Here is a 14,076-nt window from a genome sequence, read left to right as displayed (position 1 = left end):
GATGGAAACATGGCCCTCTGGTGATTCAGCCACTTCCCCAGTTTTGTGACATTTGGGAATTTACTAAGAATGCACTCTACTCCACCGTCCATATCAGTAATGAAGATTTTAAGATTTTACACAGAGCTGGACCCCATGCTGAATCCTGAAGTTACTGGCCTCCACCTGGACTTGACACCACTAAGCAATTACCCTCAGGCCCAACCATTCAGTTTTCTGTCCTCCTCACTGTCTGCTCCTCCAGCCCATGCTTGAGAAGCTTAACAGTGAGGTCCTTATGAGGAACATTACCAAAGGAAAATGCCTTATTGAAGTGCAAAAACACAATATACACTGCTCTCCTTTATCCATCAGGCTGGTCATATAATTACAGAAGTCTGTTGGTCAAGCATGAGAAGTGTTGCAAGCACTGTGTGCTGAACCACAGTAGAAAGCTGCTGCCTTGTACCAGGGTGACTTATGAATGTGGGATTACCTGTGTAAAAGTTCTTACTATGTTACTGTGATTCTGCAGCTCTGTGTTGCCTCTCTAAGAAACAGTAAGTGACGCAAGCCATACCGTGGTATGATACTGATTCCTTCAATGGTGTGTGAACCAGTCTAGAAATGTCTGCACTAAGCCAATATCACATCTTCACACCTTTTTTGAAGTACCATGGGATAATACTGCTGACTCATTTCATAACAAAAGCCATCCAAAACCTAAGCTAATCATAGCCTAACAAGGCATAGAATGCTATTTGCTAAAAGCATAGCCCTAGCAAGTCTTCAGAAACCTAGGTGACATGGGGATTTGCATGGGTTTTTATCTCTGAATTACCTGAATTAGAAATACTTGAATAGAGTGGTCCTCTTGATCTGTTGCAGTGAAGCACAGGCTTTTACTGTTTGCTCTTTTTATCACCATTTGACCCCAGAGTCTGGTGTTGAGAATCAGTCTCAAGCTGCCTTGATTTCGCATAACTAAAATAAAAAGATTCATACATAAGTGACTGGAACTTTTTCCTTTTTATTAGCAGTTTCTCCCAGCACTTCTGTACAACTGATATTTTCAAAATTGTAGAAATACATTAGCTTCTTTAATACATCTGGCATGCAAAGAAAAAAAAAATCTACTGAAACAATAATGCAATACAAAAATGACAGCACAGGAGAAATAGCATTCTAGAAGTGACTTGAAACAGCGATCCTGGAAAAGAAGAATCAACAAAGAGCAGACTGTCAGACTGGCGACTAAGCTAGAGATACTTTCCAGTAAAAAGACACAGAACTTCACAACACTAGTGTGTGTGCACACACAAACCAAGTGAAAAAATGCTCAAGCAAGAAAGCGTCTCAGTCTTTAACAAAGCTAACTATCCAGTAAGAGGAAAAGATCTCTTCAACTTGACTTAAATAAAATTAGCTTCTCAGTTTTAAATGTTCTGAGAGAAAATGATTCTAGTCAGCAGCAGTACAAGTTACTTAGTGTTCTATGTATGTGTTACTTTGTTATTGAATTCTTACTCAGCCTTGATTGCAACATTCCACATTTATTGCTAGAAGTGTCATTAAGCCTCAGGGATCCCCTGCCTTTTTCAATCCAATTTGAAGAAAGTTTATTAAATAGGAAGAGCTTGCAGTTAATCTGAAAGAGAAATACACGATGGCAATTGTGATCCAGTGTTAAGTTTATTGGTTCTAAAACTTAATGTTTTTAAACCTTCTTATATGGCATGGATACAAGATAAATAATATATCAACATTTTTATGTAAGGCAAAGTGATTCCCAGATTTGTGCTAAACTTTATGTTACTCTTTGAAAACATTCAACAGGAATTCTAGTTTACTTCTTCCGTTATTTCATCTTCTGTTTTGTCATTAAAAAAGCTATACCCAATTACTTCTAATTTTGATGTTTCAGTTACCATTGGTATATGAATATAAAATGAAAAAGGAACATCAAGCCTACAAAAATTAGCAGAAGTGTATCTTAAAAAAAGGTAAAATTTAACAGATAGTTATTTTCTGGTTGCTTCAGAAGTAAATTCTGTAAATTTAGTAAAATACAGTAAATTCTGATTTAGACATTCTTTTCAACGCAAAACTGCTCACCATCAGGACTTTATGAAATACATACCTGTAATACGTTGTGTTCTTCTTCTTCTCCTGTTATAACTTCAACTTTATCTAACAGAATTTTCTCCCCTGGTTTGGAAATATGAGCAGCTGCTGACTCAACCAGTGTAGCATTCCTCAACATAGCTGTTTCTGTAGGGAAAGAAAGAGGAAATCTTTTTTGAAGAGCAAGTATTTTTAGCATGTATGGTGGCCTATGAATTCAGTACTCTCTATGGCATCTGAGATTATTTAGTGTTATTGTACTTTTGTCCAAAGCAGTAAATAGAAGAAAAAAAAAAGAAGTTGGAATTCTGTGAAATGTCTCAGATATTTATGATCATTCTGAATTGAATAGGGCTTTCTGAAAATGCAGCGATCTGCCCCAAGGGACAAGTTGCAGAAACAAGCCTTAAACAATTAGAAACTGAATTTTCCAGATAATACTGTTTTCTAATAATGCTGTGGAGATTAACCTATGATTAAAAGCATATGTCCCAATCCGTGTATGTTTTATATATGTTTTCTATGGTTGTTTTCTTAATTTTAATTTGAAAGATTGTAGCTGCAAAAGAAGAGGATCCTATAAAATCATTAGCAGATAAGGAAGAAAAGATGGCTAAAGATGGGGACCCAGTTGGGATTCCCTTACAGCCAAGGTTTATGTGTCTTTCATAACAGAAGAGCTACCCAGTAGTCACAAATAACCCCTGAAATCTGTCTTTATAGAAATTTTAGCCCTACAATTAAGTTACAAATAATGAGAAGTACAAAACACAAAAAAACTGTAGTTCAGAAACGCATTCTGAAAGTTATTCACAAAGCTCACTGCACTTTTTCAAATATCAAACATAGCTGTTAAACTTTACCTTTTCCTGTATAACTTAGATAATTTGTTTTGAAGTCAGTCTAGTTCAGACTTATATACCAAACTGCAGCTACTTTCTGCAGCAGCACCTGTTTATCATCCTGATCCATTACCTAGAGAGGTCTGATGCTTACATGGGGCTCACATTATGGGGGAGAAGAGCAGTTGCCAGAAGAGAGTCAGGGGAAGAGGAGGAGAAGAGCAGTTGACAGACCTTGTACATCACACTGACTACTACCTGCTGTTGGTATTTCTTGTAGGCACCAGTGAAACAGCCTTGAGCAGCATGAAGAATATCAAGAGGGACTATACAGAGCTGGTAGCAGTAGTGAAGGGCTCAGGAGCACAGGTAGTCTTTTCTTCAGTCCTCCCAGTTAGGGGGATGGGGTGGGAAAGGGCTGACACAATCAAGAAAATCAATAAAACTGGTGAAAAAATGGGTTCGGTCGATGGATCATTCTATGGATAAGGAATTGGCTGGATAGTGGCACTCAGAAGGTTTTGGTCAAAAGCTCAATGTCTCCAAGTAGAGACCAGTGACAAGTGACATTCCTCAGGGATTGGTGCTGAGACTGACGCTATTTAAATTCCTCAGCAGGTCTGCAGATGTCATCAAGCTGAGTGGTTCAGTTGATGCTCTGGAGGGAAGAGATGCTATCCAGAGAGAACTGCACAGGCTTGAGAGGTGTACTCATTCAACAGGGCTAAGCACAAGGTCCTACATCTGGAATGGGGCCATTCCAAGCACAGATACATGTTGGGCAGAGGATGATTTGAGAACAGCCCTGATGAGAAGGATTTGGGGGTGTCAGTTAATGAAAGATGCAACACGAGCCAACAGTGTGTGCTTGCATACCAGCAGATGAACTGTATCCCAGGCTGCATCAAGACAAGCATGACCAGCAGGTCGAGGGAGATGATTCTGCCACCCTATTCTGCTCTCGTATGACCCAACCTGGAGTACTGTGTCCAGTTCTGGGACCCCCAGCTCAAGAGTTGTTGGAGTAGGACCAGAGGAGGGCCACAAAGATGATCAGAGGGCTGGAGCACCTCCTCAGTGAGGACAAGCTGTGAGAGCTAGGGCTTGTCTGCCTGGAGAGGAGAATGCTTTGTGAAGATCTTACAGTGGCCTTCCAGTACTTGAAGGGGGCCTACAGGAGAGCTCGGGAGGGACTTTTTATAAGGGCAGGTAGAAATGGAACAAGGAGAAATGGCTTTAAACTGGAAGAGGGTAGATATTAGGAGACTAGGTATTAGGAAGAAGTTCTTTACTGTGAGGGTGGTGAGACACTGGAACAGGTTGCCCAATGAGGTTGTGGATGCCCCCTCCCTGGAAACATTCAAGGCCAGGCTGGATGGGGCTCAGAGCAGCCTGGTCTAGTGGGAGGTGTCCCTGCCTACAGCAGGGGATTGGATCTTAAAGGTCCTTTCCAACCCAAGCCATACTGTGACTGCGTACCAGTACTGTACTGGTAACTGGACGTGTCATTAACATTTGAAGACTACTTGAGACCATTCACTTGGCAACCTCAAATACACACTCAAATGTACAGTTTAAAAGCTAATTGTACTTTCTGCTGAATATGCTTACTTGTTACATGCAAAGATCCTAGGTAATGAGATGTTATTTCTCTTTGGTATGGAACAGCTCCATTGCATGACATGGGATGATTTTCAGGGCTCTAGAAAAAGAAAAAAAAACACAAAAACGGGGAAAGTAAAATTTCCCATTTATATAAAATGGCTACATTATCAAACAGAACACTGAATCTTTTAATGCACAGTAGGGAAAGATTTGAAATCGTAACACATTACAAGTAAAAACAGCATCACTTATACAATTTTATACTGCAGTGGAGGTAATTTTATTGTCATAAAATCAGTACACAATCCTGCCAAGAATAATGGCTTCTTTGTGAGGATTTTGGACTAAGCTTTAAATCCACTGAAGGACTTACATGTTTAAGTAACAGCTAATTTCCAGTTTCAGCACTTAAATCCCAGAATAGCTTAAAACTCCCAGACATCACACACCTGATTTCAGAAGAATTAACATTTTCATTCCTTCAGTTTTTCAGATAAAGGTTCTTATGCGTGTTTTAAGTAAATGTTTCTGATAATACTGTGACTCAGCTCCTATACTTTATCTGAATAAGTTCATAAGTTCATAAGTTCATAAGGTTGGAAAGGACCTATAAGATCATCTAGTCCAACCATCCTCCTATCACTATCTCTACCCAACTACTAAATTAAGTCCTTTAGCAAGTCCTGAAGCCCTATCAGTAGCTGTAAACAAGCCCTACAGTTCTCAAACTGGCACATACTCACTTTTTTTTCCACTGTAATCTTACTAGAAACTGAATTTTAATTCCACTTTAAGTGGTATGGTCCTCAGCAGGATTCAATTCATTTAAGCCGTCTCACAGCATGCACAATATATCTTAATGTGGACAGTATCTATGGTGAGTGTTAAATATTCTCCTCTGTCCAAGAGCATACAAATGAATTTCTCCCAGTTCTTAACCCGTAGACAGAAACTATTTGAGTGGTAAAAAATGCATTCTTTTTCCCGCTATTGTTGTTATGCTTTACATGGAATATTTAAGCAACTGTTTGATAGGTTAAAAAAATAGCAAAACAAAAATATATACTGTTATAGGTTTGTAATTAGAGTAATTATGTAGGATTGAAAAACATGGATGCCTACCCCTCCTACAGAAAGAGAAAAAAAAAAGGATTTTCTCTTCAACAGACACTGGAATCAGTTTACTCATATCTTCAAAAAGAACATAAAGAGCTAAAGAATCAAATTCTAAAAAAATGCATATTCTTAGTTATGTTAGTCTTGACAAAAGTCTGCCAGGATTTACAGGTCTTACCAAAACTCTCTCAACCATGTTTTCTCCAAACACAAAACCAAAATTGCTGCTGCTTAGAACACTTCTGTCTTCTAACAACTGACTTCTGTGGGAACAAAATAAGGATATGATTTAGAACGCTTTAAACAATATAAATTCTTTAAGTGAAACAAATCTAATACTTGTTAAAGAATATAAAGAAGTTCATACATTTTACTACACCATTATAACTTACATTATTAAGGACAAACAAACAAAAAGACCTCTTAAGCAATCAGATAAATACTGAAAAAATGTAAAGGTTTCACAGAATGGCAGCACTGTAGAATCATAGCATCACAGACCAGTTTGAGTTAGAAAGGACTTCTAAATATCATCTAGTTCCAACCTTCCTTCCACTAGGGCACCATGCTTCAAGCCACATCCAACAAGGCCACGCAAGGAGTCATCCAAAGCTTCTCTGGGCAACCTATTCCAGAGTTTCACCACACTCATACTGAAGAATTTCTTAATGTCTCATCTAAATCTGCCCTCTTTTAGATTAAAGTCATTACTCACTGACCTATAGCTACATACACTGTCTGTTATTCCTGTAGGACCCCCTAATTGCTGGAAACCTGAAATAAACTCTCCTTGGAGCCTTCTCTAGAGTGAACAGTCCAACTCTTTCAGCCCGCCTTTACAGAAAAGGTGCTTTGGCCCTCTTATTATTTCTGTGTTCCTCCTCTTTACTCACCCTACAAAGTTCAAGCACCTCTTGTACTGGGTGTCTCAAAACTGAATGCAGTGCTCCACATGGGGCCTCACAAGAGTGGAGTAGAGGGGGAGAACCACCTTTGTTTACCCATTGGCCATGAATCTTTTGATGCAGCCCAAGATAGGACTCGCTTTTTGGGCTGCAAGTGCACATTGCCAGCTCACGATATTATATGACGTAGTATGATAAGATAGCACACGGCTTATGAAAAAGTATAACAACAACAGGAAAGGAAGAATTTTACATTTTTTAATGATCTGTTCTACAGTTAAATTTACCATGAGAAGTAAAGAAAAGTAAATACTTGCAGTCTTGCCATCTTGGTCAAATACACTTTGGGAAAATAGATTTGAGAGAAAATTTCATGCTGCAGATAAATTATTTTATCACTAGGATCCAGAGTTCCTTGTGTGTGACTAGTTTTGGTAGAAGCTACATTAAAACATTTCTCTCCCCCTTCTTCTACTCAGTGATTTAGATTTTCCAAATAAAAACATTAAATATTTTTTTTGTATTGCCATCCAATTAGCCTCTTGCCTCTCAGGAGCTTTTTTAAAAAAGATCCTTTAGGTGGTCTGTGTTTGTTATAGAACTGTAACCCTTGATGTCAAAGTCAAAACCATTCTATATGTTCCAAAAAGAAGTTTTAGCAGAAAAACAGTCTGACATTCTGACAAAAACTGCACACCTTACTACCACTTATCAAGGCTCTTTCTAAGCTTTTATCTCAACTGTGAGGGCTTGGTGACACGTTATGCAGAGGATATTTCTGAAGGAGAAAGACTTAAAAGGAGGCTTGTTAGAGATGAGCCTGGAGGAACAATGATGGGGTTGAAGGTGATGAAAATGGCTCAGCTGAAGAACATCCATACCAATGCAAGTAGTATGGACAACAAACAGGAGGAGCTGGAAGTCATTGTGCAGCAGGCAAACTATGACTTAACTGATGTTACTGAAACATGGTGGGATTGCTGCCATGACTGGAATGCTGCAATGGATGTCTATGAGCAATTCAGAAGGGATAGGCAATAAAGGAAGGTTGGTGGCATGGCTATCTGTGTTAAAGTTTCAGTGTTGCTGAGCTTGTGGATGGCAATGATAAGGTTGAGTATCTAAGTGTAAGGATCAGAAGGAGGGCCAACAAGGCTGACATCCTGCTGGGTATATGTTATAGACCACCTAACCTAAATGAAGAGATGGACAAACAATTCTATGAGCAGCTGGTAGAAGTTTTGTGATCAGCAGCCCTTGTTCTCATGGGGGACTTCTCCGATATATACTAGAAATATAATACAGAACAGAAGAAGCATTCTAGGATGTTTCTAGAGTGTGTGGAAGATAGCTCTGTGAGACAGCTGATAAAAGAGCCTACAAAGGTAGGTGCTTTAATAGACCTATTATTCACAAATAGAGGACTGGTGGGGAGATGTGGAGGTCAGGAACTGTCTTGAGCAGAGCAACCACAAAATGGTTGAGTTCGTTATTCTTGGTGAAGTCAGGAGGGGGGTCATCAAAGCTGCTACCTCAGAATTCCACAAGGCAGACTTTGAACTGCTCAGGATACTGGTAGGAACAGTCCCTTGCAAGTCAGTTCTGAAGCATAAAGGGGTCCACGGAGGCTGTATGTTCCTTGGGAAAAAAGTCATAAAGGTGCAGTAGCAGGCTGTTCCACTGTGCTATAAGCTAGGCTAACAGGGAAGAAAACTTGCATGGATAAACAGGGAGCTTTTTCTGAGACTCCAGGAGAAAAATAAAATCTCCCTCCTGTGGAAGAAGGAATGGGCAACTCAGGGAGAGTACAAAGAAATTGTTAGGATATGCAGGGAGAAAATGTGAAAGGCAAAAGCCAACCTTGAACTCAACCTGGCCATTGTGGTAAAAGAGAACAAAAACTTTTTTACAAATCTATTAATAGTAAGAGGATGACTAAGTTTATGCACTTTGGCCACAACAACCCCAGGCAATGCTACAGGCTTGTATCCCCTTGTACTCAGCTCTGATAAGTCCACACTTTGAGTACTGTGCTGAGTTTTGGGCCCTTCACAACAAGAAAGACATCAAGGCTCTGGAGCATGTCCAGGGAAGGACAGTGAATCTGATGAAGGCTCTGGAACACAAGTCTAATGAGGAGCAGCTTGAGAGAACTGGGATTGTAGTGAAGGTTCAGAGGAGACCTTACTTTTCTCTACCACAACAGTGTTTGTGGTGAGAGGAGGGGTTGGCCTCTTCGCCTGCATAACTAGTGATAGGACTAGAGGGATGGCCCCAAGTTGTGCCAGAGAAGGTTCAGGCTGGATATTAGGAAAAATTTCTTCTCCAGAAGAGTGGTCAGGTGATGGAATGGGCTGCCCAGGGAAGTGGTTGAGTCACTTCAAGTACAATGAAGGAATTCTTCAGTACAAACCGTCTCCATCTTGCACTTAAGAAAAAAATTACTCCTATTTTTATCCCATATTTGATGTGTTGCTAAGACAAAGAAAAAATCAGAAACAAATATCAGAAGTTCAGACTTTTTTCAGCCTTGAAATCTTTCATACAGGTTTTGCATTTGCAGATTCCCCATTAAAGGGGAATCTGAAATGTGTTTAAGCTAATAAGTTTCTTATCCTTTAATTAAGAAAATTCCCCACTAAAATTCACTGAACTGCAATCAATATCACCCTAAGACTTCATCTGATATTTCCAGGTTGCTCAGTTAGGACAGTATTTCAGAAGAGCTAAAAAAAAAACCAGAAGACAGAGCATTGTCTCAAACAAATCATGTTCTAAATGGACATTGCTTATTTTGAGAAATTAATGAAAAAATTTATTAGTGCAGGATTTTTTAAGTTGTCATTAAATTGGAAGTACCAGCCTGAGAGACTTGTTAAAACCTTAATATCCTCATGCTGCTGCAGTACAAGAACAAAATGTGCCAGGGATGACATTGTCATGGAGACGCAAAACAGAGGCACTGAATTCAGGGAATTACCACAAACAAAGAAGAATAGAAGGAGAAACTTGGAAAGAACCCTGGAAAGATAGAAGCAGATCTAGGTACTCAGCTGCTCCTTATTGATGTCCAAAGAGTTGCCAGTTCTAGTGCTGGCCCTGACTCCCTTCAGGTTTTCAAGAAAATCATTGTGCAAAACTGACTATGTTATCAGAAGCCTTCATTTTCCCAGTATTGTTTTCATCACATAAGAAGTGATTTCCTTTTATAATAATATTCTTCTTAACTCTTTTAATAATTTTAAGTGTTTGTCATTAATGTTAATAACATTTATTTTAATAATGTAAATGTAATTACTGATTTCATAATCAAACTCAAGGAACTTAGCAAATTGCTCTGAGCTACAGCCAGTTCAGGACACTGAACTGTTGGAAATGGGACATGGGCAGCTGCAGCAACTACGGAGGACTAAGAAACTGTATTCATTCATCTCTCTAAAGAACTGCACTGCACAGAGAACAGCTGAAAGAACAGTGACAGCAAAGGACATTCACAGGCTGCAGGAATCCCTGCTATCAGATCTCCTTGCTTTTTATTTTTAATTAATTTATTTTTTAATGTATACAAATGTCAGTATCTTGACCATGACTGATAATTAAAAACTTACAAGAATTTTTACTTAGTAATTTGCAGGCCTCGGCTGCATTGTTTGCTACTTTTTAGCATGTATATGGAATTCAATGAAGATTTTTGTTTGAATACCTACCAAGCTACCTTTGAGAAAAGTGCTATGCCATAAAAATATTTCAATGAAGTATTTTAAAGAAACAGGAACTTTATACAGATCAGAAGAAAGGCACTAACGCTGCCCTATAATGCTGGAAGAACCAAAAGCACCTAGTCAGTTTTAAATGAATATTCATCTTGGCAATTAAGTCAACATTTTACCACAGTTCTGATAGACAAAATTATCAGCCACAGAACACACCAAGCAGATTAGAAATACTTCTCAAAAATGTAAAGGAAAATAAACACTGTAGGAACTTTCAAGACCTGTAATTTGTCAGTACTGAAGCACTGCCAAGCATCTCTCTGTTCATCCATTTCAGAAGAGAAAGCCACTCAGCTCTCTTTTCCTAGAGACTGTGCAGGTGTCAGAAAGTAAGCGGATTTGGAATATTAGCATCAGTTGATTTGAAGGTGGTAGTGTCTTCCTTTAGCTTTTCTAATATGTGCATTACCATCATTCTGAATCTCCTAAAAATCCAGTATGTTGTGTAGCTCCATCTTGTTTTCATAGGGTTTCATTATAGTATTAGCTTTTATTGAAAAGGGGAGGCTGGCTCTTCCAAAATCACCATTGTGAATCTCTGCTTTAGTAATGATCTTCTTGTTGATAAAGATTGAGAATCTAAGTTGTCTGTGCATATAAAATCCCTCACCTCCTCTGGAGTCTAGCATCCCATCCTTTACCTGTGGCCGATATTCTCCCATCTTTCGGTGGGAGGAAGAAAGGATGAAACATCAAAAATATATCAGCTGTGGTCTTAGCAATTTTGAAATATTCTCTCATCAGTAACTGATATGATGTGTATCCCTGATACTCACAATTTCCAAGTACAAAACTGTCATCCATCATTAGCAAGTAGTATTAATACAAAATAACCTGTTTGCACTAAACTGGTTAACCACAGAGAGACCCTTGTCATTTTCACGAGCCAGACTTCAAAGAGAAGTGAGTAAATCAAGGGCCAACTTTCACACTGATATGATTTCTTTCTGTCATACCGGGAGGCAGTGACCCCAGTCCAAAGAAGTCAGCATTGTCATGCAGAAATTCAGAAGTTCATCCTGAACAATCCATGTCTGCACAAAGATGCTACTCCACTGTAGTCATCACAGCTAGTCATTCATGCCATAAATTCTGGCATGTATACAGAGGTAGTATACATACATAGTACTTTATTCAGTGATGGTACTGCATGGTTTTCTTCATGAGTTCTGTGTTTGATATGCTTACATACACTGACAAATCATCTGTTTATCAAAACAGAGTTCTCCAAGCGGATACAAACATGACTGTAAACATTCAAAACCAAGACATATTTTGAAGTGACCAATTTACATGAGATGGTGAACCAGAATAGTTTCTGGTTTTGGAGTTGCTAATGGGAACTATTTCCTGGCAGGATTCCATTCCTTATGGCATATGGAACTCATGTCAGCACCCACAAGTCCTGTCACCACACACAAACATCAGTGAGTACAGTGTAGATTTGGACAGCATAGGTTTAGACATGTAGGACAAAAGGGAAGGCCATAGGCCAAGTAACAAAATGGTATACAAGTATAATAAACCCACCGTGTTGTTTTAGAGTTAGAAAGATTCACAGAAATAGATGACTTCACTGCTGTTTTGGAATTCACTGAATTCTCAGATGAGTAATGAGAGTTGCCTTCAGATAACTAGAAATAAAATAATAGAACTGGATGAATTAATCAATCCAAGCTTACTTTCTGTTATAAACTTTTTTTTTTTTTTTAAGAAATCCATAGTCACAGAGGTAGATATCTGTTTATCAGTGCATCAAAAAAATCCAGAAGATCCCCAAACTCCATTTGCCCTGGTAATCTGGTATCTGAATGTTGACTTAGACAGCAAAGAAGACATGTTTTTTGAAAACAGCACTGTTGACAGTTTCCACCAATTCCCCTCAAACTGACAGAGAAACTTCTTTGAAAATCATGCAGTGGAATATTTAACTGCATTAGAACAGCCCTGTGCCGTTGTTCCATTTGTTGCTTTTTTTATTTTTTTAATTTTTTAAATTTTTCATTTGATTGAGCTCCAAATATATTTTTGTCAGTAAAATTATTTTTCTTTTTACCTGAATATGTGCTTCTTTCTTAGTCACTAGAGACACTACAGGATTTTCAGGGCAGGTCAGGGCTTGTGGGGCTTGTAAAATGGCAGGTCTAATAACATTCCGCAATTGACTTTCTGACAAAGATCCTTGCAAAATACAAAGACAAATTATTTAAACAGAGACCTTTTCTCCACATTTAGTTAATATCTATGTGTTTTGCCCATTTAACTGAAAACTTCAAAGTTTATTTAAACAACTTCTATTGTTACTGTTTCCTTTGTACATATTCTGAAAAATCTTAATTAATTAGGTATGTTTGGACCTAAATATATATTACACATATACATATATTATACATTTAGATCCAAACAAATCAGTAATGCTTTGTGTTACACCTGTCTTCCAGCATTTCATATTTAATCATGCACCTGCCAATGCAGATGCCAAGAATGCACTTAATTGCCTTCTCAAAAAGTAGAGTTTTATCCATATTCAGTCATGTATTAGAAATGTGGAATTTCACTGTTTAAGATTACATTCACTCAGTTCAGGAATGAAATAGTCAAAGTAGAACCCCAGACCAGAACTTAGGGAATATCTACACCATCAAATAAATAAATCATTAACCTCATGAAGGCAATTAGCATATCACTCAGCTTACATTACAGTTGTCAATTTTATCTTTTCTTCATCTATTAGCAATGTGTTTGTGGAGCTGTAGTGAATGAATATTGCAATAACAATTACCTTCTTTTGTCCTTTTGATGTCAGTGTTTCTTCGAAGAAGAGCTGAGGTCATGAATATGTTGTTCTTCTTTACTATGAATAAGGGATTTAATCTTAACTAACGAATAATGATAAACTTTAAATGATTAATCAACGTTTCTGTAAGTCCTCCTCACTTTGGTAGTACCTAAGGAATATCCTAACCTATCCATCTAAACAACTATAACTGAGTTATGCACAAGTACCATGTGTTTTCTGGTTCTGATAGAGACAAAAGTCTTTTGAACCTTAACAGATGCTTTAATCTCTGAAAATATTCAGCTCTGAAAACCAGGTGCTGCTACCTAGCAAAGCCATTGAAATGACAGCACTATCTGGTTCCATCTAATAATTTTCTAAGATGAGTAAATGAGAACATGGGAAGAGATTAATGTACTCTGCTCTTGTTGTCATAAAAAGGTTTTGTAACTTAGTACTGTGATGGCACTTGCACTGCTGATTTTTCACCATTTTTACAAAGATAAAATATGACAACTGGAAACATGTCATTAATAGCAACCCCATATCATACCCTGTAAAAATATGCAATTGATAAATACTCTACATATGATCACTGCTTATTCATTGCAGGAAAAATGTCATTTGTTGCTGTAACACTGTCCTTGTAAAACTGGTTAGAAATCTCACAGGCCAAAGTCTGTCAAGGACCTGATCCTGAAAAGATAAACAGTCTAGGATTTCAGACCACTCTGTCTTCTCCTTTACAAGGAACACGCCCATAATTTCATTAGTGAGATCAAAGACAGGCTCCTGGGACAAAAAAAAAAATTATTTGTACAGGAATAACAACCATTAAATTGCAAGGAAACTGAATCATAGGACCAAAAAAAATCACAAAGACCTAAGGAGGAATAACTGCATGAACCTGTACAGGTTGGGGGATGAGCTGCTGGAGAGGAGCTCTGAGGAGA

General features: G+C 38.2%; 1 protein-coding gene across 1 annotated transcript in view; it reads right to left on the bottom strand.

Moving 5' to 3' along the window:
- Positions 1–14,076, bottom strand: part of RANBP3L (RAN binding protein 3 like) — a 36,077-nt gene that overhangs the window by 9,905 nt on the left and 12,096 nt on the right. Inside the window, exons 6-13 of the mRNA XM_065739988.1 lie at positions 13,127–13,198; positions 12,401–12,525; positions 11,875–11,978; positions 5,845–5,929; positions 4,557–4,647; positions 2,120–2,250; positions 1,507–1,627; positions 821–963 (exon numbers count right to left, since the gene is read on the bottom strand). Coding sequence (XP_065596060.1) covers positions 821–963; positions 1,507–1,627; positions 2,120–2,250; positions 4,557–4,647; positions 5,845–5,929; positions 11,875–11,978; positions 12,401–12,525; positions 13,127–13,198 — 872 coding nt within the window. The remainder of the gene's footprint in view (positions 1–820; positions 964–1,506; positions 1,628–2,119; positions 2,251–4,556; positions 4,648–5,844; positions 5,930–11,874; positions 11,979–12,400; positions 12,526–13,126; positions 13,199–14,076) is intronic.

Source organism: Cyrtonyx montezumae, unplaced genomic scaffold (genome assembly GCF_038088225.1).
Source record: "Cyrtonyx montezumae isolate F1298 unplaced genomic scaffold, pur_monq_1.0 scaffold_25, whole genome shotgun sequence".
Lineage (NCBI taxonomy): Eukaryota > Metazoa > Chordata > Aves > Galliformes > Odontophoridae > Cyrtonyx > Cyrtonyx montezumae.
Note: the sequence above shows the minus strand (reverse complement) of the source record. Positions and strands in the feature narration are given on the sequence as shown.